Raw genomic sequence first — 27,579 nt, 5'->3', positions numbered from 1 at the left:
GGGGGAAGCACGGCAGGAAGCCACCTTTGTTTCTCCCCAAAATCTCTGCTTGGTGACAATGTGATGAGGATGGGCCCAGCAGAGGAGACACACCTTTACCCTGTCTCTTTAGGTAACCTGAGCTGGCTACAGTCCTGAGGGAGGGGGAACCTGCTCCCTCTGCCCATGGGACTGGCATCAGCCACCTGGGTGAGGGGCATCTACCTGGTGGGCTAGAGTCTGCCCGGCAACTAGTGATGTATTTCAAATTGGTTGGCCAACAGCCAACAGGTGCTGGCTGTGGCGGGCCAGTAGGGGGCGCTCCTGCATTGAGCCGCCCACCTCCCTGCGCCCGACCACCTTCCAGACTCCGAATGCCTCCCTAGGGGCGCCTTATGCTTGGCCGACCCCTCTCCTGGAGCACACTCGCTAGTCTGGGGGTAACGTGCCGCCACCACACCGAGAAGGGACTGTCTCGGCCCTGTGTCCTCAGGGAAACACAGGCCTAATAGTCCGACGGGTACTTGACCCGGTACAGGCACTTGGGGCACTTCCTCAAGTCAAGGGGGCAAAAAGTAAAGTCTCCCTTAGTCTGCAGACCTAAGGGGTCTCTCTGGCGTAATTTAGACCCACCCCTCAATAAGTCTCCCACACCAGTCACAAAGGAGAACTTTATTGATTACAGGGGGTAGGGGAAACTAGGGTACAGGGTTGAGTAATATCTTAGGAATCCTAAAGAGCAAACAGTGTGGCTGCGGTAGCCTTTTGATCACGCATCTGTGTTACTGCCAGCTAGATATCTAATCCGACTGAGCAGCTTCCTCACATGCATCTTCCAGAGTTCTTCCGTTTCCCCTCTGGAGCCTAGGGGTGAGAGAGAGAGCTAGGTCCCGATGGCAAGGCTCCTCTGTCTCCCCTGCTTGGCTGCTGCTTCACCTCATGGCCGAAGAGAGAAGAGCGAGCCTCCTCCCCCTCCCAACCTATATAGCCCCTGTGACCTCATTCACCTGGGCCAGTGGAAGTCAGCCCCAGTTGGCTGTCAGCCAGCCAATTTGAAATGCATCACCTGTTACCAGGCAGATTCCAGCTCCCCAGGTAGAAACCCCCCACCAGGTAATTGATGCAAGTCACGTAGGCAGAGGGAGCAGGTTCCCCCTCCCTCAGGACTGCAGCCAGTTCAAGTTACCTAAAGAGACCCGCCAGGGTGTGGTCCCCTCCGTGCTGGGCCCACCCTCATCAAATGGTGTCACAGGGCAGAGATTTTGGGGAGAAACAAGGTGGCTTTCTGCCACACTTCCCCCCCCTGCTTTAAAAGCTTGTATCCCTGGCTTCACAGAGGTATGGAGACAAGCGTGCTAGTTTGCAGGGGTCACCTGTTAGACCCTACAGAGAAATTACACCCCACACGATAAACTTATAAAACATAACAGCACATTCAGGAACTTCCCTGCCCGAGCGCTCTCAAGCACGTCTGAGTCCATCCGACCCACTACCCCGAGTCCTTTCGTGACAGGGCGTCGTTCTGGCTTCCCTTGATGTGCTCGACGGTGAAGTTGAACTCCTGAAGCCGCCAGGCCCATCGCTGAAGCTTGGCATTGGAGTTTTGCATCGTCTGCAACCACTGCAGCGGGGCATGGTCCATTAAAGACAATTACCCTGGGAAAACCTCCATAGGAGGTCTATATTGAGCAGATTCTTTTTGGTATTGGGTGGTGGAACCGGAGCGTGCTCCATCCACTCCATGCATTGACCTGGTATTGCAGTGCTTCCAGGACCGGTGCAAAAAAACAGAAAAAAAAAAAAGGGGGCATGGTCCATTAGGACAGTGAACTGCTGCCCCCATAGATAGGGCCTCAGCTTGTTCAGTGCCCAGACGATTGCCAGACACTCCTTCTCGATAGACGACAGGTTTTGCTCCCGAGGGATTAACTTCCGGCTGAGGTACACCACGGGGTGTCACGTCCCTTGGTGCTCTTGTAGGTGTACAGCTCCTAGTCCTGCGTTGGAGGCGTCCGTGGCGATGGGCCAGCACACAGGCTTCTTGGCACCCCGGCCTCCAGACCACTGGATCAGGGCTGCCCTTCTTGGTCAGTTCGTGTAGGGGTGCCGCCGTCGCCCCGAATCCCGGGACAAACCGTCTGTAATATCCAGCCAGGCCAAGGAAGGCTCTGACTTGCTTCTTGGTTTGTGGAGGCGGCCAGTCCTTAATGGCCTCGATCTTGTCCCACAAGGGAGCAGGGAGGAGCTGTAGGGGAGCCTTTCTCTTGTCCCCACTTTTGCCCTTCCGCTGGCATATCTCGCAAGATCTGCAATAGTCCGTCACATTCTCGGCAATTCGGGGCCAATAAAAGTTTGCCTGCAGCCGCTGGCATGTCCGTTCCCTGCCCATGTGACCAGCACACGGTAGATCGTGAGCCATGGAGAGCAATCGTTGTCTGTATTTGTGAGGTACTATGATCTGGCAATGGGGTTCCCAGGTCTGGGTGCAGTTCTTGGGCACCCACAACCGGTAGAGAAGTCCCTTATCCCAGACCACCTGTTCCCTCTTCTCTGGGGTAAACTCACTCTCCTGCTCCTGAGCTATCTGCCGGAGGTCCTCCAAGCTGGGGTCCGCCAGAACCCCCTGCTTGAACTCCTCTCGCCCGGCTAAGCTGTCTGCAGAGAGTTCGTGGGCTCCTTCAGGAAGTGTATCTTCACCCTCAGGGACTTCGCTGGACTCCTCCCTGAGAGGCTCTCCTTCCTCTGCCACTGACGGAACAGACACTTCCCTGGGACTGTTACTTAACCCACCCTCGGGGTTGCTAGTTCCCTCAGGAACTGGTGGGCTTTTATTCTCCACTGGGGACTCTCCCAGTGCAGCCAATGGCGTGGCTGTCTCTTGGGGAGTTTCTAACCCTCCCCGCCTAGCCTTTTTGCTCTGCAGACGTGTCACCGCGTTAACGCTGTAGGGCTCTAGCTCTAGGGCCTGGTCCGTCTCTCTGTGCAGGATTTCTCAATTAAGTATATCCCGTCCCACCAGGATGGGAGCTGGAGCCCCTTCCATCACACCCATTTCTACATGCATCGCGCAGCCTCTCCACTCGATGGGTGACCGGGTTACTGGTATCTGGAATGGGGGAGACCCCACCCCTTGAATGGTAAGGGTCTTCCTGGGGATTATATCTGCAGGTGAAACTAAGTTGGCAATGATTAATGTCACGCTGGACCCCGTGTCCAGTTCCCCAATAAGGGTTCTCCCATTGTCCGTTATCTTGTTCCGGTGAGGGGCCATCACCTCCTCTGGGTTTGTGATCCTGTAGCAACAGGCACACCCCTCAGAGGGGCTCGGGCCTTCCCCCTCACTGCGTACAGCTGTTGCATGTCTGACGGGCTTGGGTTTGTTGCTTAACTTTGGGCAGTTGGGCTTGATGTGGCCCGGCTCTCCGCAGTTATAGCACCCCCTCTTTTCCGAATTGGGGCGTTTGGTCCAATCAGGGGCCTCCTTACGCTCGTTCTGGGATGGCCCCTTTTCCCCTTTTGGACCTGGCCCTCCCCTCCCCCCTCTTTGGACCCCTTTATGTTCCTTCCCAGAGTAGGGAGGTTTTTTGTCTGACCCTTCACAATTAAGCAACAGCTGATCCGCAATTTCAGCGGCCTCTTGGACTGTTCTGGGGCCCCTGTCCTTGACTAGGGTTTTAACCTCCCTTGGACAGCAATGATAGAATTAGTCCAATGCCATGAGTTGGTACGTTTTCTCGGCAGTGTCAGCCTTGGCTCCCCCTACCCATTTAAGGAAACCATCCCACATCAAGGCCACATAATCAGCCATTGACTTCTCCGGTTGTGGGCGGAGATTCCGGAATTTTTTCCGGAAATAGTCCGGTCCCAACTTGAACCTTGCACCACGGCCTGTTTAAATGTATCATAGTCATCAGCTGTATCTGCGGGCAGGCTGTTCAGGACCGCCGCCAGGTCGCCATCTACCAGAGCTGCTACGTGCAGCATGTACTCCTCCTCAGGCACCTTCAACCGTCGGGCTTGCTTTTCAAAGATGCTGAGGAATACTTCGGGGTCATCTCCGGGTCAGTAGTGAGCGAAGGCTGAGGAGTTCGGTTTGGGGCGTTCCCCGGGCGCTCGCGGAGGGCCCGCATCCTCCCCGTTGGGCCGCAGACGGAGTACCTCAAGTTCGTGCTTGTGCTTGGCCTCTGCCTCTCAGGCCTCCGCCTCGCGCTTGGCCTCTGTCAGCTCCATCTTCCGCAGCTCCATCTCCATCTCCATCTTTGCCTTCTCACACTCAGCCTCCTTCTCCGTCTTTGCCTTCTCATGCTCAGCCTCCTTCTCCATCTTTGCCTTCTCATGCTCCATTTTTTTCAACTCTAGCTCCATCTTTTTCAGCTACTCAGTCGGATTAGATATCTAGCTGGCAGTAACACAGATGTGTGATCAAAAGGCTACCGCAGCCACACTGTTTGCTCTTTAGGATTTCTAAGATCTTACTCAACCCTGTACCCTAGTTTCCCCTACCCCCTGTAATCAATAAAGTTCTCCTTTTTGACCGGTGTGGGAGACTTCTTGAGGGGTGGGTCTAAATTACGCCAGAGAGGCCCCTTAGGTCTGCGGACTAAGGGAGACTTTCCTTTTTGGCCCCTGACTTGGGGAAGTGCCTGTACTGGGTCGAGTACCTGTAGGACTATTAGGCCTGTGTTTCCCCGAGGACACTGGGCCGAGACAGTCCCTTCTCGGGGTGGTGGCAACTACTTTACCCGCAGGCTAGCGAGTGTGCTCCAGGAAGGGGGTCAGCCGGATGCGAGGCACCCCCAGGGAGGCACTCAGAGCCTGGAAGGTGGTCGGGCGCAGGGAGGTAGGTGGCTCAAAGCAGGAGCACCTCCTACTGGCCCGCCACAATCCCAACCTATTGATCAACTGAGTGAGTTTTAATTGGGACCTGAACACGCTGATTGTATTGCTCTGCCTTCAGTGAGCTTTGTAAGGCTGTAGCATATTAGCAGAGTAATGGTTTTGCTTATATGACTATTTGCTCACTTGTCCCTTTTTATAAGATCAACAAAAACTCAAGGGAACCCATTTAACCTGTCCAGCTGCAGCCTGGGTCCAGCCTGGGCAGCTCCAGGACAGAGTCTGTGTCCACACTTGGCTCTGTGTCTAGATTAATACCTGAGCTGCCTGCAAACCCTGTGCTGGCCATAGACTCATGTACCCCAGTGCTGGAGAATGGCTCCAGTACAGGGTTAGTCACAGTGACGGATGTCAGGGAAAGATATTAATGTAGAAGGGAAATCACAGCATGGGCCTTTCTTTATATCTGGGGGCAATGGGGACAAGCCTGTAGGTGGAAGGTCTGCTGGGTGAAGCACACAGGATCGGGCCATCAATCTGATCCTGGGTTGATGGCCCAGAATTGACCCAGGATTGGAGGTGCCATGAGCTGCTCCAGAGTCACTTGCCTGCATGTAGTGCACACCAGGGACAAATGTCCCTGTTGGCTGGGTGGGCAGGGAGGCCATGGGGAGCTGGGAGAGCCCCTGGGCTAGGCTGGGCTGGGTTGGGGCTGTGAGGGCTTATCTACACCACTTTGTTTTTTGTTTGTTTTAGTCAATTTTTTCATGTTCCAGGCCAAATCAGTTCGAAATCTGTGAGTCATTCAAGAGCCATAGGTGGCCTTACTACCGGCAAACATCAGCCACCCTCCCCTGGGGTTTCACATGTTTTCAGATCATTTGGCGGGGATCCTATGTGCAGGCCCAAGCCTGGAGGCTTGGAGTTCGAATGCCCCCGGGTTTCACTCGCCCTCAGCCGTACGGCCTCAGGAGCAAGCTAGGGAGGAGTATCTCATTTCCATAAAGCGGGCGTAAAGCCAAGATCTTCCCACGGGAAATGAAGATGGGAGGTTAACTATACATTACCTCTATGAGTACATCCCCCTGCTAGAAAGACGGTTATCCCCAGAGACTGGGAAACCTGCCTTAACGAACACTGCATTTCCCGTGTAATGGCAGGGGCCTCGCCCTCAGCACAGCTCCTGGCACGTCCTGGCATCCGGCCTTGCCCGAAGGAGCCAGCCCTTCCCCAGGCACAGGAGGTAAAATCTGAGCACCCAGGCCAGGTCAGCATCCCAGCCCTTGGGGGCACTGCGCCTAGGGGAGAGCCCGCGGCTCCATTCAGTCCTGGCTTGTTGAGCGACCTGGGCAGGACAGACGCTCCCTGCCCTGGGTTTCAGCCCCCCCCCGCTGGGAGACGGGTAGTGCCAGGTCTCCGCGAGGCGCTGGCAGCCTGTGGGGATTTGCAGTGCGCAGCAGCCAGGTGGTTGGGTTAGAAGGGCTGGAGAAGGGGCACGATGGCCCAGCTGCCAGCCAGAGGCAGCCCCACCACCCCACGCTTGTGCCAACGCCTCAGCACGTCCTTATCAAGGAGGCAGGAGTTGTCAGCAGCAAGCAGGGCAGCAGTGATGGCGGATCCTCACACGCGTTTATCTGTCTGGGTGAAGTGAGCCGGGATTATCGGCTCTCTGCTGACGGGTGGAGATAAACGTCCTGTCAGAGATCAAGCGGCAGGGATTAGGTACAATATACATGCGTGTCACTCCCCTGCCCTGGGATTCAGGCCGCATTTCCTGACAGGTGCTGAAAAGTGCAGGGACAAGGGGACTCGCGCTGTCTGGCTACATGGCTCCCCCTTTAATAATTTGTCAGCTGCTCCGTCACCCATGAAATAGCAAATGGCTGCATGATGTACTGCCAGAAATACCAGCAGACACTCTTTGCACGCGCACTCGATGAGAGCGGGGAGATGAGCAGCGCAGCAGGCATCCCACCTGGGACTCGTGCTCTGAGCTGTCCTGTGCGGTGCCTGTCACCCCAGTGTCTGGTCATGAACACTCCCAGGAGCGGACCCCAGAGCAGCCGTGAGCCATCCCATCACCCCCGCCATCTTCCTGGCTCTGACAGGGGGAGAGGTGCATGGGGTTGCGCTGACTTAACGTGCAGTTAGCTCCATGTCTCTTATTAAGCAAAGAGACCTAGGCATGAATTGCAAATCACTCACCACAGAGGGCTCCTAGAATGGATTGAACACTGATGGAAAAATTCAGGAGTGTGGAAAGGAATGAAAATGACCCTGCGAGCATCCCGTGTGCTTAGGCAGGAGGCTCCCGGCGTGGCGTGTTCGCTCTGGGACCACACGCTGCCCTGAGGGATCACCCCGACCTTGGCCAGGCAGCCTCTTTCCGAGCTCACTGAAGCTAACCACAGCTCATCTGTGCAGCGGGCCCCCAGGGTCGCTCCCTCTCTCCCACTGGGGCCAGGCCTGGTGGAGCTCCCAGTATCCAGCCTGGCCCCAGCACAGTCCAGGAGAGGCTGGGAGGAGAGCAAAGGGCTGTGCTGCCTGTACATAGCACGGTCCACTGTGGGCCGCAGAGGCAAGGTTGTGTCGTCGGAGAGGAAGAGTGGGAATGTTGCTGGGCAGGAAGATTCTAGAGAGGGGGCGGTCCCACTGCCGGAAGGGAGGCGGAGCTCTGCAGAGAGCAGTAAAGCTGCCCGGAAGGGCCCGGAACCTTCCTATTGTTTGTGGGAAGAAGGAGACCCCCGAAGAACGCTGAAGCTGCGGGTCAAGGCCACTTTGACTCCAGAAGGGGTCAAAGGAGAAACAACTATGTTGAGAGCAGACTTTATGACCAGGGTGCTTTTTGAAGAGTTGCATGTGAACCCTAAAGATTTAAGTTGCATGGTGGCTTTTGATAACTTCCGCCACTGGAATATCACCTTTTGGAGGCGAGAGGCGTACGCTGCCTTCTGGGCCCGCTACGCAGAAGTAGCAGACAAGGAGGACTTACGGGGTCTGCATTTTGAAGCAGGCCAGAAGGCACGGGAGAGAGTTTTATATTTTAAAATGTATACAGATGACCTAGAGCATGCAGATGTCAGAAGGTGGCTGGAGGGGCGGGTCGAAAAGATCCTTGATATTCAGCGGGTCCTGGATCAGTGGCAAATCTGGACCGGGGCATGGAGAGCCAGAGTCCTCCTGGACGAAGACCCCAGACACCCCGGCGGGGTGAGACACTTGCCCTCTGTCGTGTCCATAGGGCCCTACCGCGGATACGTGACTTATCACGGCCAGCCGAAACTGTGTAGCAGGTGTGGCTTGGCGGGGCACCTGGCTGCCTTCTGTAGCCTGACAGTCTGCTACCGGTGTGGTGGCAGGGGGCACCGGGCACAAGCCTGTAAAGAGGAACTGAAATGTACCGTTTGTGGAGGTGAGGGGCACCTGCAGCGCCAGTGCCCCCGGTCCTACGCGAACAAAGCCCGAGAGGCCTACGCAGCAGAGGAGAGGGATCAAGAAAAGCCAGAGGAGGCGGAGTCCACCAACCCGGATGTAGACACCTTCCTAGTGGAGGAAACACCGGAAGCGGAGCAGAGACACGACGTGATCGAGGCGGCTGACCAGCTTTTGGAGTCGGGAGGAGAGGAACACATGGAGGAGGAGCAGAGCGAGGCAGCGGGAGAAGGGGCACACGAATCGGATTCGGCAACCATGGACTTGGACCTGTCTGGGGAGAAGGGGAAAGAACCCTCCCCTGTAAAAAGAAAGAAGAAGCGGAGGGTTAAACCTATGAAAAAGAGACTAGAGGAGGAAGGGGGAACGGTATGGGGGACAGAAGGGACTGCACAGAAAGGAGACAAGGGGAAGAGCGGGAAACTGCTGGTGGAGGGACGAGAGGTTGAGGAGTCTGGGAGGGCGGATGTTTGTGGCTACCTCAGCCCGACTGCTATCGAACATCTGGCTAGGGCCACGGGGATGCGGAAAGTGGGGGAAGACAGCTCAGATCCCAGTAGCGGATCAGATGTTTAACGAGGTAGGCTTTGCCTGAAAAATAGCCATGATGGCGTTGACTATAGCATCCTTAAATGTAAGAAGTGTATATGGGAGGCAGAGATGGGAGTCAATGTATAGCACCTTACAAGGTCTGGACGCACAGGTGTTAGGCCTACAGGAGTGTGGGATCCCCTGGGGGAGAAATTATGGCTATCTGGAGAAGCGCTGGGAGGTGGGACCGTCGTGGTGGGGGGGCTCAAACGAAAATCGAGCGGCAGGAGTAGGGTTCTTGATGAGGGAGCGGGGTTTGAAAATCAAAGGGCAGCAGGTCCTGGAAGAAGGGCGACTGCAAAAGGCAGTGGTTGAGGTGGAGGGTGTGGAGGTGACGTTGTACAACGTCTACGCCCCGGCCGAGAGAACGGAGAGGGTGCGTTTCTTCCGCAAAATGGGGATGTGTGTGGGGGGTGGAGGGCCGCGGATCGTGATGGGGGATTTCAATTGCATACTTGAAGAGGGTGGGCGGGTAGGGGTTGGGGAGAGAGTCGGGATGGATAGTACAGGGAAGTGGTTGCGAGGGTGGATTCAAGATGAGGGGCTCCAGGATATTTGGGCAGGGACAGGAGTCTTTACTAGAGTGGATCCCGGTGGGCGGGGCCAATCGAGAATCGATTTTGTGCTGGTGTCGGAGGGACTGGCAATCCGTGGCAAGCGACTGATAGATGTCAGCTTCTCGGACCACCGCGTGCTGTGGGTGGAAGTGGGCATCGGGCAGGGGCTGAAACAGGGCAGAGGGGTCTGGAAATTAAATGTGTCCTTACTGGACGACCCAGAGGAATGCATGGCCTTTCAAAGGGCGTATCGCCAGTGGCAATCCTTACAGCCCCTTTTCCCAACACGCTGGGACTGGTGGGCAGAAATCAAGCAACGTGTGCGAGAGTGGTTCACTGCGGTGGGGAGGAAGCGGGCGTGGCAGAGGAAGAAGGATTTAGTGCGTTTACAAGGGGAAGTTCAAAGGTTGTGGGAAGAGCGGAAGAAGGGGGCAGCGGTACAGGGAGAATGGGAAAGGGCGAGGGAGGGAGTGAAAAATTGGTTCCGGACCAGGATGCAGGAGCGGATGTTCCTGGCCAAGGCGGAGTGGGTGGAGGAGGGAGAGGAATGGGGCAAGTTTTTCGCCTTGCGGGTGAGAAGGAAGAAGCGGGTGATGGGGGCGGTCCGCACGGCCGAGGGAGGGAGGGTAGAGGCCGTGGATGGGGTATTGCGGGAGGTGACTAGGTTCTACGGAGATTTGTTTCATAGGAAAGCGGGGAGGCGAGAAGACCTGGAGGGGCTGGTGGGGATTTTGGAAGCCAAAGTGGGAGAAGACGGGAGACAGGGGCTGATAAAGGAATTGACCGAAACCGAGATGCTGGGGGTCTTGAGGACAATGCCTTTAAAGAAGACCCCGGGAGGCGATGGTATCCCGGTGGAATTTTATGGGAAGTTTTGGGAATTAGTGAAGGGGGACCTGTTGGCCCTGTTTAAGGAAATTATGGATCGGGGTCAGGTAGGGGAGGGCTTTGCCCAGGGAGTCGTGGTCTTGATCTATAAGAAAGGGGGACGGGAAGACATTAAGAACTGGAGACCCATCACCCTGCTGAATTCGGATTATAAATTATTTTCCAAGATCCGAGCGACAAGGATGGGGGAGGTGTTACCGCAGGTGCTGGGCGGGGAACAAATGTGCGTGGTAGGGGGGCGGCGGACGACACACGCACACTGGCTGCTCCGGGATACGCTGTCGTACATTACCGACCGGAAGTGGAACACGATAGTGGCGAGTCTGGACCTGCAAAAGGCGTACGACAGCATCGGGCACGAGTTTCTGTTTGGGGTTCTGGCAGGCATGGGGATGCCGGGGGAATTTGTGGGGTGGCTGCGGGCGCTCTACGGGAGGGCAACGAGCAGGGTGCTGGTGAGGGGCTTCCTGGGAGAAGCCTTTGCAGTGGATTCGGGGGTGAGGCAAGGGTGCCCGCTGTCGCCGGGGCTCTTTGTTTGTGCCATTGAGCCGCTGGCACAACGAATTAGAAGCGATAGGGAGATCAGCGGGGTTCGAGTGCCGAGGGGCGGGGAATTAAAAGTCCTCCTGTACATGGACGACGTGACATGCGTGGTGAGGGACGAGGTGTCCTTAGAAAGAGTGGTGAAGCACGCTACCGAGTTTGGGGAGGTATCTGGAGCGAGAGTGAACACAGACAAGAGCGTAGTCCTGGCGGTGGGGAACTGGGGGGATTTGGGGAAATTTGGATTGAGGGTAGAAAGGGAGGAACTGAAAATCCTGGGCGTGTGGATGGATACCCATGGAAAAGGGAAGAGGGCTTGGGAAGTGTTAGAGACGAGAGTCAACCAGACGGTGGGGTTGTGGAGCACCCGGCATTTATCCGCAAGGGGAAAGGTGCAAGTGATCAAACAGTGCCTGTTGCCAAAGATCTTGTACACGGCGATGGCGTACCCCCCGTCCTGGCTACAGGCCCGGCGGGTCCAGCGGGCTTTGTGCCTCTTCTTTTGGGGGGGGAAGACAGAGAAGGTGGCCAGGACAGAGTTATATAAGGAAGAGGGCTTGGGGGGATGGGCTCTCCCGAATATAGAGGTTTTTGTTTATGTGCACTTTCTGAAGATGGTCGTGAGGGAAGCGAGGGGCGCAGCGGGACCGGTTTCCAACCTTTGCGTTTTCTGGGGGGAAGGCTCCTACAGAGGCTGGGACTGTTTGGGAGCGGGTGGCGGGGGGCGTGGGCTTGGCGGATGTCACTCCCTTACGCACGCCTTGGATCCTTTGTCGCCAGGGAAGGCTTGGCAGGGTTAGGGATGGAAGGACTGGCGGATGCCAGGAAAGTCCTCAAGTTCCTCAGGGGGAAGCAGAGAATGGCTGATGTCGGAGAGTTGAGCACGGACAAGGTCAGCAGGGTGTGGAGAGGGTTGGTGGGGAAGGAATGGAAAGGGGAGCACGAGGAGCTGGCCTGGAGGGCCGTGAGAAACGCACTGCCAGTGCGACAAGTACTATATCGATGGGGACTCACACGGTCCCCCAAGTGCCCAAGAGAACTTTGTGATGAACCTGAGTCCGTGGCGCACGTTTTGTGGGGTTGTTTTTATGCACAGAAGGTGTGGGGGAGGGCAGGGGTTTTTTTGAAGGAGACAGGGAAGGCAACGGGGATCACGAGTGAAAACGTGCTCTATGGTTTGACAGAGGGGACGGATGGGTCATGGGGTGTGAGGGTGCTTGACACATGTATTAAAGTAGCAATTTGGAAAGTGCGTTCCCTCCTAGCACTAAAGGGCTCGTGCTTTTCAACGGTAGAGTGTCTGCAATTAGCTATGCACGAGTTGTACTTCTATAGAGGAAGAGGAAAGCAGAGAACGCAAGGAGGGGATACAACGCCCTGGGAAGGGCTGGACTTCAGAGGGTTGTTTCAGCCCCGCGTAGGCATAGGATAGTTTAAGGGACAGCATATTTGCCAGCAAGGGTGGCGGGGGGGCCTTCAGCAGGTCGTTTGCGACATTGAATATGTGAATATTATGTAATAAGGTGGGATTCTGGTTCCACAATGTGTTTAATAGTGCCTGTTTTTGTTTTTTTTCCCCTCTGATAAAATGGATAAGGGGCTCCAAGAGTGGGTGAAGGAACTTGCAATTATATAAGAAACAAGTCAAATGATTTCTAAATGGGTTTTCAGGATTTCACAAGTGATTTTATTTCTTCTGTGAATGTTAGGAAATTTTGTAAAAGTGATTTTGTATTAACTTTGTGAAACCTCAGGTGCGTTTTGTTTACTTGAAGTTTTTTTTATTAATGTGTTTCATAGTGACAGCTTTTTCTAATAAAATGATTTTAATAAAAAAAAAAAAAAAAAAAAAAGCCTGTACATAGCAACTCCCACCGAGAAGAAAGCACAGGACAGGGGAGTCCTGGGCAGAAATGGGGGAGATGGGCCTGGGACGCAGCAGCAAGGGGGTCCCCAGGCAGTGTATCAGCCCCTCCTGGGCAATTTAGACCAGCGCCAGGCTCCACACAGGGCCATCGAGTGCCCAGCTGGCCTCCCCTCCCCACACCAGGACACAGCAGCAGGACCCACGCCGCCGGGGCTGTTCCAGTGGCTGGGAAGTCCAGCCCCGGGAGCTAGCGAGTGCAGAAATCGAGGCTGCTGGGACCCCGCACTTCCCTGCTGCTGCAGCTGCGTTACAGGGCAGTTGGCCCCGGCAGGACCTCATCCAGGGAGCAGGGGTGCCTTATTGCCCTGCCCACCCCCTGCGCTAGGCCTCGGACACGTGGTCCCAGAACGACTCATTCCATCCCAGACGGTCACCATGGAAACAGAGCACTTTGCAGGCCCTGCTGGGAAGCTGAGGCCGAGGTTGGCGGCTCACACCGGGCCAGAGATTTTGGATGTTCTCAAGGGACCAGGAGCCCGGTGCGGACTGTGCTAAGGGACAGGGACCAGGACAGGGACAGGGACAGGGGCGGAGGGCAGGGGGCAGAGCCAGCCTGGGCCGAGCAAGGTCAGAGGTGTGGGCTGTGCTCTCGGTGAAGGGACCTGCCGTCGGCATCTCCGCAAACGGGCAGCGCAGGGCTGGGCCTGGGAAGGGAAGGGGGAGGCGCTGCCTGGCGGGGGCAGCAGGCCTGGGGGACACCGGGGGAGCAATTGTTACACAAGGGCCGGCCCGCGGTCTTCGCCCGCTTCAGCCCCTGGGCAGAGCTGTGCAAAGCTTTTTATTATTTTTTTTTAAGGGACATTTTTCTTGTCCCAAGCCAAATCAGTCAAATCAAGTCCAAATCCAGGAGTCAGTCCAGAACCGTAAGTGGTCCTACAACCAGCAAACATCTGAAGCCCCTGGTGGGGGTGGAGGATATTTCCAACGTCTTTTGGCCGGCATCCTATGTGCAGGACCATGCCTGGAGGCTTGGGGTTCAGATGCCCCCAAGTTTCACCTGCCCTCAGCCGTATGGCCGCAGGAGCAAGGTAGGGAGGTGCCTCCCATTTCCATAAAGCGGACCTCACTAGTGGCCTGAGCATTAGGACCCAGTGCCCTCTGCCCTCAAAGTTTGCATCTCAGCATTGCTCGGTGCTGGGGGCAATAATAGAAGAAGCTCCTCGCCCCAGCAAAGAGGTGCCCCCACCATAGTCCAGCGGCACAGACAGCAGCTCAGCAGGCCCAGCCCCTTCCCTGCCCCGCAGACGTCCGTCCCCCTTCAGACGGCGCGCGCACCCTGGCCAGGGGTCACAGCTTGCTCTGCTCCCGGGCGCAGCAGCATCCTGCCTTTCGTGACTGCTCGGACGCTTGCAGGCTGGTCCCGTCTCTTGGAGGGCTGCTGCTAATCCCCAGAGCTGCCCCTCCGCATCTCCAGCGGGGCAGGAACCTGCTGATCTCTGCCTGCTCAGGGTGGGCAATGGGTGCGGGAGAGGCACCGCTTGAGGTTTTCCTCCCTGTTTACTGGAAGAAAGGGAAAGTCCTGAGGCAGTGCCGTGGGACACGCTGCTAGGTGCTGTGTTAGCCGCAGTGGAGCAAAGCAGCCGTGCCGCGTGCCCTCTGCCCACCCAGCAGCCCCTGAGGCCGCTTGTCTGTGGGTGACCTGCTGCTGCCCTTCCTGCAGCTTCCCTGTCCTCGGCCGAGTGCTCTGTGTCTCTCCCTTGTTGGCCATCCTGTGCTGATTAAGGCTCCCAAGGGCTCAAATTAGAGGGAAATTCATCATGGCAGAGCAGCTTTCCAGCCGATGAGTAGGAAAGGCTGCTGGCCAGCTCTTCTCTGTGCTGGTTAGGGCAGCACCAGTCCCCGTCACAAGACACACAAGGAGAACCGGCACCGCAGAACGACCGGAGCCTGGGCTGGGTCGTCAGCCGCGTGCAGCTGAAGTCAAGCAGACGGCAGGCTGGATTTGCACCTTACAGACTCACCAAAGGAGGTATAGGTATAGCACAAGCTTTTGTGGGATGAAGCTCATTTCATCAGATGCTGTGAAAGGATGTGCACAAAGCAGCATGTAGGAGAGAGAAATTAGACTGCAAAAGAAAGGGGGGGGATAGGGAAAGAGATGGGGTAGGGCTCCAGGACCCACAGCAGATCTGGGGCCTGCTGGAGCATGAGCCTCCATGCGCCTGGCAGGGTGAGCCCAGCCCTGGGGAGCCCGGTCCCCTTTGCAGGGCTGCAGACAGACAGGAGAGGAGCGCCCGGCGCTGAGGCCTGCAGTCAATGCTGTTTGCTGCTCTGAGCACTGCAAACCGAGGCAGCCCGGGCACCGCCCATTTCCAGTTCACTGAAGGAGCTGCCTGCAGAGAGGCAAGCTTGCTTTTGATCCTGCTAAACCCCACAAGCCTGCCAGCGCCCGCCACTGAGCCCGCCGCACGGGGGGCTGCCTCTCTAGGCTGGAGCAGGTCCTCTCGGTGGCCCAAGGGAGCAGCCTCCTGCAAAGCCGAGATGCACGGTCCCTGGAGTCCGGGCCTCTCCCACAGGTACGCACTGTTGATGCTCTGTTCTTTCTCACTCCAAATCCTCTCTTCTTTGGCCCTTTCGGCTATCTGTAATGACCAAGTTTAAGCAATGGATTGAAAAACGAGGGAGATGCAGGTATGAGTACAACAAGCTGTGGGTTAAAGACAGGGCTGGGGTCTACCACACAGTAGCTGCTCCGTGCGCCTACATTTACCCCATGTGCATGACAGCTAGCCCCTGGCATCTTCAGCCTGGCTCAGCTGAGGAGTTAGCCCCTGCCGCACGGCTTCTCCTTCTGCTTAGCAGGAAGCTGCTAGCTCGTTTGTGCCCAGACCTGCCATTGCTGATACATGGGAAGTGCCAGTATCTCTCCCTGGCCTCCAGTGCATGCAGGCTGACCATGGGTCTGTAATGAAATTTGTGTTATCGCCTTCATCCCCCTGTGAGGTGATTGCTGAGTTTTTAATCTCAGGGATTAGTCTGGCAGCAGTGACCCGTGCTCCCATATCCCTGCCGCCAGACAGAGACCGGGGCAGCCTCCAGCTTGGCATCCCTCCTAACAAGCCTGACTTATCTCCACGTTCACATGCTGTTGGCCGCAGCCCTGGAGGCAGGGGAATTAGCCACGCTTCTGCCAGCTTCCCCTGCGTGGCCCGATCCGTTGCCAGGCGGGTGCTGCCACGGACCTTGTTTCAGCTGTACAGCCCCCAAAACAGGCACTCAGTTACCACTCTGGGGGCAGGGGAAGGGGATGCTGCCTCCGCCCAGGGCACAGCATCCTTCCCTGACTGGGAACCAGTCCCTCGCCAACAGACTCCTGCACCGGGTGCTGCTCCCCGAATGGGCTCCCACACCTCGGGCTCCTTCAGCTGGGGCTTGCGGGAAGGTTCAGCTCAGTGAAACTTGGGCACGTCGGCGAGGGCCCCCTCCTGCACCATCCTGGGGTCTCCCAGGCCCCCCCACACAAGGCGGCATATTCAGCAGGGTTCAGCTCCAGCCCTGGGCTCTCAAGGGACCCACCGGGGAGAGGGGCTGCAGGCAGTGCACACAAAGGCAGGTCCCAACCCTGGTTGCTCCTGGTCTGGGCAGGGCTGTGGCTCACTGACAAGCTGGGGGTTGTCCTCCTAGCCTGGTGAGGCTGGGGTTTCCCTTTGACCCCAAGTCTCTTGGCAGCGGCTGCACCAGGCCCCCACGGTGCCAGCACCGCCTGCCTTCATCTGAACTGTCAGCCACGTCTCCCAGTGACCAAGAAGGAGGCAGCTGGCCTCTGCCCAGGGAGAGATGGAGGGGGAAGGTTTTGCTGGTGCATGGGGAAGGCAGCAGCACATCTGGGCTGTGCCCGGGGTGGGCAAGCCAGCTGTGGATGGGGACCACAGAGTTAACGCCCTGGAGCTGGTGCTGCTGTGAGCAGCATCCTTGGGCAGCAGCAAACCCAGCAGACACCAGCTCCCCAGCTGCAGCACAGAAAGTGCAGGCTAGGAGCAGCCCCTCTTGACATCCCTGCCTGCAGCCCAGCCCCAAGGAAGTGAGTGCCGGTTCCCTGGGCCAAGGCCCTTTGGGGCTCCACCCTGCAACCGTCAAGCTCCCAGCTTCTCCCCAGAGCGGGCGCTGCCCTTCCAGCACCCCAGCCTGCCCACAGCTGCACAGGCCAGCAGCGTGGGCTTGGCAGAGTTGGACCGGAGGGTACGGTGCTCGGGGGCACAGGGCTGGGCCACAGGGTGGAACCCAGGACAAGTGACAGACAAGCCACCTGCAGACTTGGCTTCCCCCCGCACACCCAGGTAATGACACGGGCCTGCCTGTGGGCTGGGAAGAGCCTCGGGAGGTGGTCGCCCCCAAACTGCACCCTGCCCGCTCCAAGGCAGGAGCAATGTGGCCTGCGCCTGCCCTTCCCAGCATGCGTTTATCCATAATGCTTGTAAATATGCCTGTGCAGAAATCTCACAGCACTGCCCTTCCCCAAGGGGCCTCCCCCTGCACAGGCCTCTCCTGGCATCTACAAGTTTTTCCTTGTCTTGCCTAAACCTCCCCTGCCTGGCTTATGCTCATTATTTCTTGCCCTATCCTCCCTTTTTGCATATCGAAGGACTGTTGATCTTTCTCCCCTTTCTTGGGCCACACACACTGAGCCCTAAAGCATTTCCTCATTGGCCAGCTGCCTCTTAGTTGGCTAGTCAATGTCTTTGCTGAAATGTGGTGCCAGGAGCTGGGAGGGTCAGCCCCAGAGCCACGTGATGGGAGCAAGGGGGTCAGAGGCAGCTGGATGCTGCCAGAAACGCCTTGCTGCTGCCGCCTCCCTGCACAGCTGTGCTCAGAAAGGCACCAGCATCTTTCAACTCTGGGCAGGGGCTGCGGCAGGACTGGGTTTGAAGGTGGTGCATCACTATTAGCCAGGGCAGAGAGACCATGCTCCGGTTCTCCAAAGGGCACGCATTCCCCACGCCTGCCTCCAGATGCTCTTCATGGCTCTGAGGCCAATATCCACCACCCTGTGCTGCTGCAAGCACTCAGGGGGTCTCTCCCTTCCTCTTGTGGCATCTGGGCAGTCGAGGGCAGCCAGAATGGGCTTCCTCACTCACAGAGCCCAGGCCTCTTGCCAGCCAGGGGAGAAGCAGAGGCCCTTTTCTCCTGGGGTTTGTCAAGAAGGAGCTGAAATTCAGATGCGCATCACTTATCCTGGGGTCTCTCCCTGCCAGACCAGGCCAGGCGGCAGGGGTGGGAGTGATGCACACACAGTCCATGGAATCGGGTTGGTTCCTTAATGAGAAAGGCCAAAAACACACAGGAGGCTGTGTGTGTGCGTGCGTGCATGTGTGCGTATGGAGGGTCTCTGCATGTGGGCAGAGCTGGGTGCACAGGGGTCTGCCCTGCACAGGAAGGGGTTAATAGTGGTTGCCACCCCATGACAGCATGACATTGGCATGCATGGGCATGTCCCAATTCTGTCCCGAGACGGGATTGGGGGAAGGTGTCCGCCCCCTGCCCACCCCTCCATGCGGGGATAAATGGGCCGGTGCCAGATCCCTGAGCCTTGTCTGGAGCAACACAGGCCAGGCTTTCCTCTCCCTCCTCCATATCCCAGCCCTGCTTTGCCCAACAGCCCTGGAGCATGGAGATGCAGCTGCTGTGGGTCATTGTCCTCGCCGGGCTCTCAGGGACCCTTGCGCAGACAGGTAGGGCATAGGGGTGCAACTCGGGGTGCTCCAGGCTCAGCATCCACCCCAAGGGAGGGCACAGGTGGGTGAGCAATGGCTGGCACAAGGGCAGATCCATAGAGCAGGAGTGGCCAACCTGCAGCATGGGTGCCACAAGTAGCACGAGTGGCCTGTGTGTGGCGCGTGGCAGATGGAGAAGGGGGCAAGCAGCACAGTGGTAGAAAGGGAAAAGAAAACAGAGCAGCTGATGAGGCAGGGGAAGGGGATCGGAGTGGCCCTGGGGGAGGGCACAGGCTTAATTTGTTGCAGGCCTGCAAAAAAGGGTGGTCCCCACTGCCCTAGAGCACCTGCAGGAAGATGCCCTGTGCGGCAGTGGAGGAGCCCAGGATCACCTGGTTGTCTCCAGCCCCAGCCCATCAAGGAGGCTGGTGTCCCCAAGTCACAGCCATCACGAGCCAGCTGACCAGGAGGGAAGAGGCTAAAACACAGTTGTGAACAACAAGGGGATTCTGGTGAGAGCAGTTCATCAGACCCCCAGAAAGCCCCCATGGCAGGAGCAGCACCCGGCTCCAGGGGAGGGGGAACAGCGACCAGGGTGCTTACTGCCATGTCATGGAGGGGTGCAGGCACGTCCTCACCAAGGTGCGCAGCGTGGGCACTCCTGGCGCTCTGCTCCATCCAGACCCAGCAGCACAAATTTGGGGGCCCTCAGCCAGGGGCGCCAGGCCAGGGATCGCCCACCAAGAGAGTGCTGTCATTGCATGACGTTCTTCACACGTGCCATCAGCTCCGACGCTGGGCCTGATGTGCACTGAATTCACCTGATCGGTGGGGACCTCGTCTAACATGCAGCGCCCGATTCCATGTCGATATGGAAGCAACAGTTACAAAATCAGTGAGCAATCAGCAGACACCCATGGCAGGGGCTGGGCCCTGCACTCACATACTGGGGTGAGGCAGGTCGGATGGGGCACTGCCTAGGGGACAGCTGGGCTGAGCAGACCGGCTCTGGGTGCAGGGGCTCGGAGCACCTTTCAGAGGCTGCTCCTGTGCACCTTTCTACTCCGACCATGTCCTAGGAAGCTGCCAGGACCTGCTTTTGGACTCTAATCTCCAGGTGGAGGCAGGGCCAGCAGTAGCAGCTCCTGCCCTGCCACCACTCGGGTTCAGTCCAACTACACGTAAATGCTGATGTTGCAAAGCGCTCTCAAAATCCACGCACAAGAGCCCATTTGCAAATGGCCGTGGCGCTAGGGGTAGGGAGTGTGGAGGGAGCTGGTTCTCCACAAGAAAGTGCAGGTTCTCTGTGCGCGGCTGTGATATGCTGTGGGAAGTGTGGGATCTGAGGACGTTTTTGAAGAAAATGTGTCAAAATGAGTCATTCTCATGTCTCTTCACTATGGGGAAAACATTTAGCTTAGATGCTGCCATTCCAACTCTCCAGGTACAGCACTGAGTTTAACATTGTATTTATAGATGCGCTGTGATGCTGGGGGTTGGATGCAACCCTGCTGAAGCTGGTGGGCAGAGCAGCTGCTTTCCCTGTGGGATCAATAGAAGCAGCCTTCTGGAGTAGGGTGACAGCAAGTGTGGGAGCCCCATCACATAGCACAGACCGCACACAAGGCAGCTAGAAGCAGAGCCGGAGGGGGGATGGGAGGGCTTTCACTTGGAGCTGGGTCTTGTCTGGATGCAGCAAGAAACCCCAGCTAAATACTCCTGGAAGCGCTGCGGGTAGCCAGGAAGTGCCAGACGAGGCCCCGTAGGAGGACGCTGAGAGCTATGAAGCAGCGCTCTGGTTAGAAAAGGAGCTGGAGATGCTTTGCAGACACCCTGAGCCCTGTTCATTCCTACAGTGGCAGGGACCCAGGGTGCTGTGTACGTTGTTCAGGAATAAAGAGCACTGTGCCCAATAAATGCCCAGCTCCATTAGCCATTTCTCCCCCTAACAGCAGCACGGTGCAAGACTCCACCAGGGGCCCCGGTACCCGCACCTGTGCATGCAAAACCAAATCCCTGCACTATTTCTGACTTGGCTCCTCTCAGAGTTTCCATTCCAGGGGAAAGCTTCATCTGCCTGTGACAGTCCAGAGACACGTGTCCAGACCTGAGACCTTCTCTTGGGGTGGGAGTGGAGCCCCCTCCTGACCAGCCCAGACTGACCTGGTACCCTGGGCTCCTGCCTGATGCAGGTGCAAACCCTGTTCCCTTTCACGTGCCTACATGGCACTGACATGTTTGGCACTTCGTCAGCGTGGGTCTCAGCACAGCTCTACTCACCCTGTGCATCCCGGCTGCTCACATGCAAAAGGCAGCACAGATGCCTGGGAAAGCAGAGCTGCCAGGCCCACACATCACGCTGGGGAAGGCCCACCACTCCAGCTGCCGTCAAAGCACAGCTTGCTGGTGTCGGAGGCTTTGGGGGGTGCTGCCCACTCCAGCTTAGTGGCACAGGCACATGCCCAGGAAGCATGGGACCCCACGTTCACCCAGAGAGAGTTTGAAGCTACATCCTAGCAGAGCCCTACTCACTAGGCTATGGGCTAGGTGCTGCCCAGCCTTCCCTTGGCACTTACTGGGCAGCCTGGAGGCAGAAACAGGTGGGGCACAGAGAAGGCAAGCAAGGCGAGGGAGACAGAACTGTGCCCTGGCAGGGAGGCAGCTTTGGTTCTAGCTGGCACCCCTGCTCCTCATGTGCTGCACCCCTCTGCCCCCCCAGTGCTGTTTATCTAATGACCATTACAGGTGCAGTGGGGCAGCTCCAAGGGGGGCTGGTGGGGGCTCTGGGCAGGGCCTAGCTATTGCATGGGGTCAAGGGTCAGCTCCATGCAGGTCCAAATCCCATGTGGGTAGGAGGGACCTGGGCATGGGGACCTGGGCATGAGGACTCCTGTCCTCTCCAAGTGCCGGAGCTCGCAGGTAGAAGTTGTGGGCCCCTTGCACTTCCAGCAGGTCCAAGCACAGGGAGCTCCTGACCCTCCCCAGGCCTGGCCAGGGAACAGGTGGTGGAAGTGCAGTTGCAGAAAGGTTTGGGGCCAGGAGGCGGGTGCACTGGTGGCAGCATCGGGCTGTGTAGCTGGCTCTGGATGGGCGGGCTAGATGCACTGAGGCCCCTGCCACTCATTACATGTATTATGCAACAAACTGTTTAGTCATACAATACATTTAGACTGGCTACACATGCCAAATAATCATGATGCCATTGCCATAAGAAGGTTTATCCAGCTACAAAATGAGCCGACTGTTGCTTGCAAATGCGTAACCATGCTAGAGTTGGTTTCTGTCCAGCTTCCATCTGAACGTGGGGCACAACCTTAAAGCTGGGAGAGGCCCCGGTGCTTCCTGCCCCTGGGTAACCGCCGGCCATCTCTCCTCTCCCCCAGACCTGTACCAAAAGGTGTTTGTCTTCCGCAATGACCCGAGCGATGCCTATGTCTGGGTGCGGACGAAGCCAGAGCAGCCGCTGCAGAACTTCACCGTGTGCCTGAGGTCGTTCAGCGACCAGACCCGGCCCTACGGCCTCTTCTCCTACGCCAGCAATGCCCACGACAGTGAGATCCTCATCTTCAAGCCGAAGTCCGGGGAGTACCGGCTGTATGTGGGGGGGGAGTTGGTGACATACCACGTCCCAGAGAACCGCATGGACTGGGACCATGTCTGCGCCAGCTGGGAATCCGATACGGGCCTTGCTACCTTCTGGATTAACGGGAAGCCCCTGCCCCGGAAGGGGCTGCAGAAAGGCTACTTGGTCAGTGCTGAGGCTATGATCCTGCTGGGGCAGAAGCAGGATGGCTACGGGGGCAGCTTCGACCCATACAACTCACTCACAGGGGAGATGGCTGACGTATACATGTGGGAGTATGTGCTGTCACCAGCACAGATGAGGGCTGCCTATCTTTCCCTGCGGCTGCCTCCCTGTGCCCTGGGCTGGAGGAACCTGCAGTATGAAATCAAAGGGGACGTGGTCGTGAAACCCAGGCTGAGAGCGTCCGTGGTGCTGTGAAAGCAGGATGGGCCCAGGGGCTTTGCAGCCTACCCCCTCCCCTTCTTCCCCAGTTCTGCCTCGTTCCAGAGGCTCTGTCCCCGCCAGATGTCTGCCCGCCACTGCACCCTGCTGCAATCAAGCATAAGGGAGACCGTAAGAAAACAAGGAGCGCTGTGCTGCATTAGACCAGCGGCCCATCTGGCCCAGTATTCTCCCTCCGACAGCGGCAGATGGATGCTCTAGAGGGAGAGCACTGAACTGGACAACTCTGGAGTCATCTCTCCCCTTTCAGTGTCCTCCCTGGCATCCAGCATTATTGGGTTAAAGATGCCAAAGGAAACATCTCCCACCAGTCTGTTCAACAGCCATTAATAGATCTACCAGCCATGAATTTACCTAGTCCCTTTTGAACCTGGCTTTGCTCTCTGCCTCCACTGCCTGCTGTAGCGACGGATTCCACAGGGTAACTGTGTGTTGCATAAAAAAGTCTTTTCTCTTGTTAGTTTTAAACCTGTCACCTACTCATTTCAATGGGTGCCCCTGAGTCCTAATATTCTGGGACTTGGAGAACAACAGCTCCCAGTTCACTAGGTTGATACCCATCGTGATTTTATAGACCTCTATCATATTCCCCTTCAGCCTTCTCCTTTCCAAACTAAACAGACCTACCCATTTTAGTTAACAGCCTTTACAGCAGCAGGATGTCGGCTGTTGTGGTCCTCCTGCTTTACTTGTGGCAAGTTTGGGTGCGCTGTCTTGTGTCAGGGTTGACTGCGTTGTTCAGTTAAGATGGTGGATGATGGATGTGTCTGGGCAGAGGCAATGCACAGGCAGGGCATGGTGGGGGCCCCCCCCGAGATTGCCCGCCACTGAAGCTGCCTGGCTTCTGCGGGTGGTCACCATTCACCACCCCCCCCACCACCAATGCAGCCATTGGCATCTCTGGGTGGTCCCCACTAGCTGCTCACCACCCCGTGCCCCACTGCTGCCAATACCTGGGTGCAGGTGGTCCCCACTTGCCACTTGCTGACCATGACACTGAGGGCACATGGTCCCCACTTGCTGCTGCTGACACTGGTGCTGGCAGCTGCAGGTGGTCCCTGCTAGCTACTCGCTGGCATGGTGCCCCTCCAGTCTCAGGGGACACCAGTCGTTCATGTGTCAGTGATGGTTTGGACAGGGCTGATCCTGCCACAGGCAGAAGGCTGGACTAGATAACCCATGGAGGTCCCTTCCAGCCTGACGTCTCTATGATCCTCTAAAGTAAATCAGTTTACATTTGGATGGACATCAAATGTAACATTGCTGTAGCCTGAGGTGACCAGTCCAATAACAACAGCCCCCAGCTCCCTTGGGCATCCCTTTCTAATTTTGCTGTTACTTTAATCTCCCCCGCATTCCCAAGGCTGCATGTGAGCATCCGGTCAGATGTGAACAACAAGTGCAACAGCTGTTCATTTGGCTCAGCCTGGGGCTGCTCTGGGGGATCAGGGCCTGAGCCAAGTCACTGCTGCTGGGACTACGTGGCCCCTGGGAAGCTTGCTGGGAGGGAATACCTGTGCCGCAGGCATGAATCCAGCTCCTTGTTGCTGCAGGTCCTGGCCAGACTTGGGTCTTGCCTGGCCCCTGGCCCCACTCACCACAGGCTCTAGCAGCAAGCTGCTCTGGGAGGGAAGTGCCTGGCACTTCCAGGTCCTGCAGTGCCCACTGGGATTTTTAGTCTCTCTTGGTGTGGTAAGTGCTGCAGGATCCTGATCATTATGGTTGCCCTTCTCTCTACCTCTTCGAATTCTGCTACATCCTTTTGGAGATTTGGAGACCAAAACTGCGTACATTCTTCAAGATGCGGGTGCACCATGCATTCGTGTAATGGCAGGATGATGTTCTCTGTTTTATTTTCAGCTTCACTCTTAATGATGTCCAATATTTTATTGGCATTTTTGGTCACCACTGCACACTGAGCTGATGTTTTAAAAAGACTGTCATCTATAGTGACTCCAAGCTCTCTTTCCTGAGCCATGACAGCTAGTTCGGAGCCCAGCGCTGTGTATGTATAGTTAAGCTTACTTTTCCCCAAGTGCATTATCTTACACCTGTCAACAGTGGAGTTCATCTGTCATTTTTTTCCCCATTCACTTAGCTTGGTGAGATCCATCTGCAGCTCCTCTCCATCACCTTGGGACTTGATTCCCTGGAATAATTTGGTATCATCTGCAATCTTGGGCAAAAAACCTTCCCTGCAATTCTGTGGCAACACGTGGGGTTTTTTTAAAGCCCTTGGTAAGGGACCTTGTCAAATGCTTTCTGAAAGTTCAAATATATTATGTCAGCTGGATCCCCCAGGCCCACATGCTTGTTGACACCCTCAGAGAACGCCAGCAGATTGCTGAGGCAGGATTTCCCTATATAAAAACCATGTTTGCTCCTCCCCACGTGACTGTCATGGCTGGAGCTCTGCCAGCTTGCAAGGGAAAAGCCACGGTTTTCTCCTTTAAAGGAGAATCCCGTTTTTTGATCCATTTTTACAGTTTGTTCGTCAGCCTTTTGTATATTCTTGCAACCCACTTCTGGGTCATGACCCATGGGTTGAGAAAAGCTGCTCTGGAAGAATCTGAAAAACAGCAAGTCATTGACTGTGGGGCTTCACCTCCCTCTGCAGCCTGGGCAGGGCTTTTCCTGGGCATCTCTGAACCAGCCCTCCCTGTATTGGAGGGGCAGGCACTGGCAGGGCCTCGTCTCCCTGCTTTTTCCCAGGGCACAGGAGAGGGTCTTCTTGGGGTTGCATCCACTACACCTTGGAGGTGGGGGGAAGGCCAAGAGTAGTGATCTGGGGATTCCTTGGATGTGTGGCTGCTTGTGAACAAGCAGCCAGACTCACTGCCTAGGGGCCGCTTCCTGCATGTGTGCCATGACAAGAGCATGCCCAGCAGCGATGCTCCTGAGCACAGTACTCCCCGCCCTGCCCGGCCCTGGACGTGCTCCAGCAAAGTGGCTCTGGGGTCATGGGTGCACGCAGGACTGGGGTCTGGGGAGTGACCCCAGAGGACGTCCCGGAGCAGCTTCTCCCATGTGTCTGAGCTGGGGCGTGGGGGCATGGTGTGTGTTGAGAGCCTTGCAGAGGCATGCCTCCCCAGCACATGCAGGCCTGCAGGGGGGCTGTAGTGGGAATGTCGAGCTGCCTCTGCCATGGGCTTCCCTGCCAGCCCCCTGCTCACGGCAAAGCAGCTGGGACTCAAGGAAGCAGGGAGCTTGGTCCCAAAGGCGACCCAGACTGCCAGGGCCCCACACCTGCCCCTAGCTCTAAGAGAGTCTCCCTTTCCCACCGTCCTCCAGCCTGTGTTTTCTCTCTGTGGACTGTCTGTGCTTCCCAAGCCTCTTACTCACCTCCCCACTGGGCTTCCCTGGGCTCCTTCAGAGGAGCTTGGCCTCATTATTTGATCTCTTTCTGCTCCCCAGGCCACGTTGGTCCCATCTCTGCTGCCCAGTGCTCCTGCTGGCTCCCTTGTCCCCCTCCTTGCTCTCTGATCTCTCTGGACAGGCTGCTGGGTCATGAGACTGGGGTGGCACCGTCTCAGGGCTTTGTATGTGACTTTACAAACCGCCTCTGTGCCAGAGGACCGGTAGGCTGCCAACGTAACACACATCTTCAAAAGGAGTCTAGAGCCAATCCTGGGATCTACAGACCAGAATCTCACTGCCACCCCTGGCAAGTTGGTAGAAAATGTAATAAAGAAGAAAATCAGCAGTCGCATGGACAAATAGAAAATCAGGAGTTCTGTGATTCTAGAAGAGTCTGAAAATAACAAGTCATTGACTGTGGGGCTTCAATTTCCTCTGCAGCCTGGGCAGGGCTTTTCCTGGGATCTCCTGGGCATCTCTGAACCAGCCCCTCACTGTGAGGAGCTGCTTGGGGGCCCCTGCCCTGTGCACCCACCCCCGCCCTACACACCAGGGTGCTGGAGCTTGGGGGTGGGAGGAGGGGCACTGAGTCGGGACTGGCCATCAATGTTTACAAATGGGTCCTGGTACAAAAAAAGGTTGAGAACCACTGCTCTAGAACAGGGTTTAACCAGCATCCTGCAGATCGTACCCACCAGCGAGGGGGCACCTCAGCCTGTGGGCTCCCGCATGGGTGCCACTCTCCCCATCACTCTGGGTGCTGGTGTGGCTGGGGTCCCCCTCCCTCCTCCAGCTTCTGCTTCCTACCCCAACCTCTGTGGGGTGGGACAGCACAACCTGTGATGCCCAGGGTCTGGAGATCCCACATGGTAGAGGAGCCCATGGGGGAGGAGCCAGGCAGTGGGGGAAGCCCACGTGGCATGGGGCCAGGGAGCTTGTGGTATGCACAGGTGCAGCCCATGTGGCATGCAGCCCCCAGCTTCTGGGATCAGGCAGCCCTCCATTAGATCACAGACGATGATGGATGTCTGCAGGAAGACCCAGTGAGCAGCATGTTTGAGCTGCACCATCAGTGGCATGACAATGGGAAAATGCCAGAAATAACTGGCTTCTGGCAACACCTTTACTCCTTCCATCAACGGCTAGTCAAAAACTGCAGCCAGAGGACTCCCACTGTGGCCCAGCCAAAGACAGACAGCTGCACCTTTTTTTCTGTGGGGAAAAAAGGCATTTTCTACTCTTTGTTGTGGCACAGACTGGATCACACAATCTCATCCCAGTGCTCAGTGCAGGGGACACAGTGAATCCAGCCAAAAGCCACAAGGAGGAGTAGATGAGGCTGCTGGGTTTGAGGTCAAGGACTGGGGTCAGGGGCTGGGTCTATACTTGGCTTTGGTGCTCCATGAGAGAAGTTTAGGGGATGAGGTGGAAGCTGTGCCATGCTGGTGCATGAGTGCAGGCTGCCTCTGGGGTAAGTGTCCAAATCCCAGTGGGCACTGCAGGGCCTGGAAGTGCCAGGCACTTCCCTCCCAGAGCAGCTTGCTGCTAGAGCCTGTGGTGAGTGGGGCCAGGGGCCAGGCAAGACCCAAGTCTGGCCAGGACCTGCAGCAACAAGGAGCTGGATTCATGCCTGCGGCACAGGTATTCCCTCCCAGCAAGCTTCCCAGGGGCCACGTAGTCCCAGCAGCAGTGACTTGGCTCAGGCCCTGATCCCCCAGAGCAGCCCCAGGCTGAGCCAAATGAACAGCTGTTGCACTTGTTGTTCACATCTGACCGGATGCTCACATGCAG

General features: G+C 56.8%; 1 protein-coding gene and 1 pseudogene across 1 annotated transcript; both read left to right on the top strand.

Annotated features, from left to right (window-relative positions):
* Window positions 1–1,641: 1,641 nt before the first annotated feature.
* Window positions 1,642–1,767, top strand: LOC149861360 (U2 spliceosomal RNA; annotated as a pseudogene).
* A 16,521-nt stretch (window positions 1,768–18,288) lies between these two features.
* Window positions 18,289–22,891, top strand: LOC149861359 (serum amyloid P-component-like). The gene is made up of 2 exons (XM_090050780.1): window positions 18,289–18,422; window positions 21,788–22,891. The coding sequence occupies exons 1-2, from the start codon at window positions 18,359–18,361 to the stop codon at window positions 22,405–22,407; spliced, it is 684 nt and encodes a 227-aa protein (XP_089906906.1). The 5' UTR covers window positions 18,289–18,358; the 3' UTR covers window positions 22,408–22,891.
* Window positions 22,892–27,579: the final 4,688 nt, after the last annotated feature.

The sequence above is a fragment of the Crocodylus siamensis genome, chromosome 6 (genome assembly GCF_052110815.1).
Source record: "Crocodylus siamensis isolate JL-2025a chromosome 6, ASM5211081v1, whole genome shotgun sequence".
NCBI lineage: Eukaryota > Metazoa > Chordata > Crocodylia > Crocodylidae > Crocodylus > Crocodylus siamensis.
Note: the sequence above shows the minus strand (reverse complement) of the source record. Positions and strands in the feature narration are given on the sequence as shown.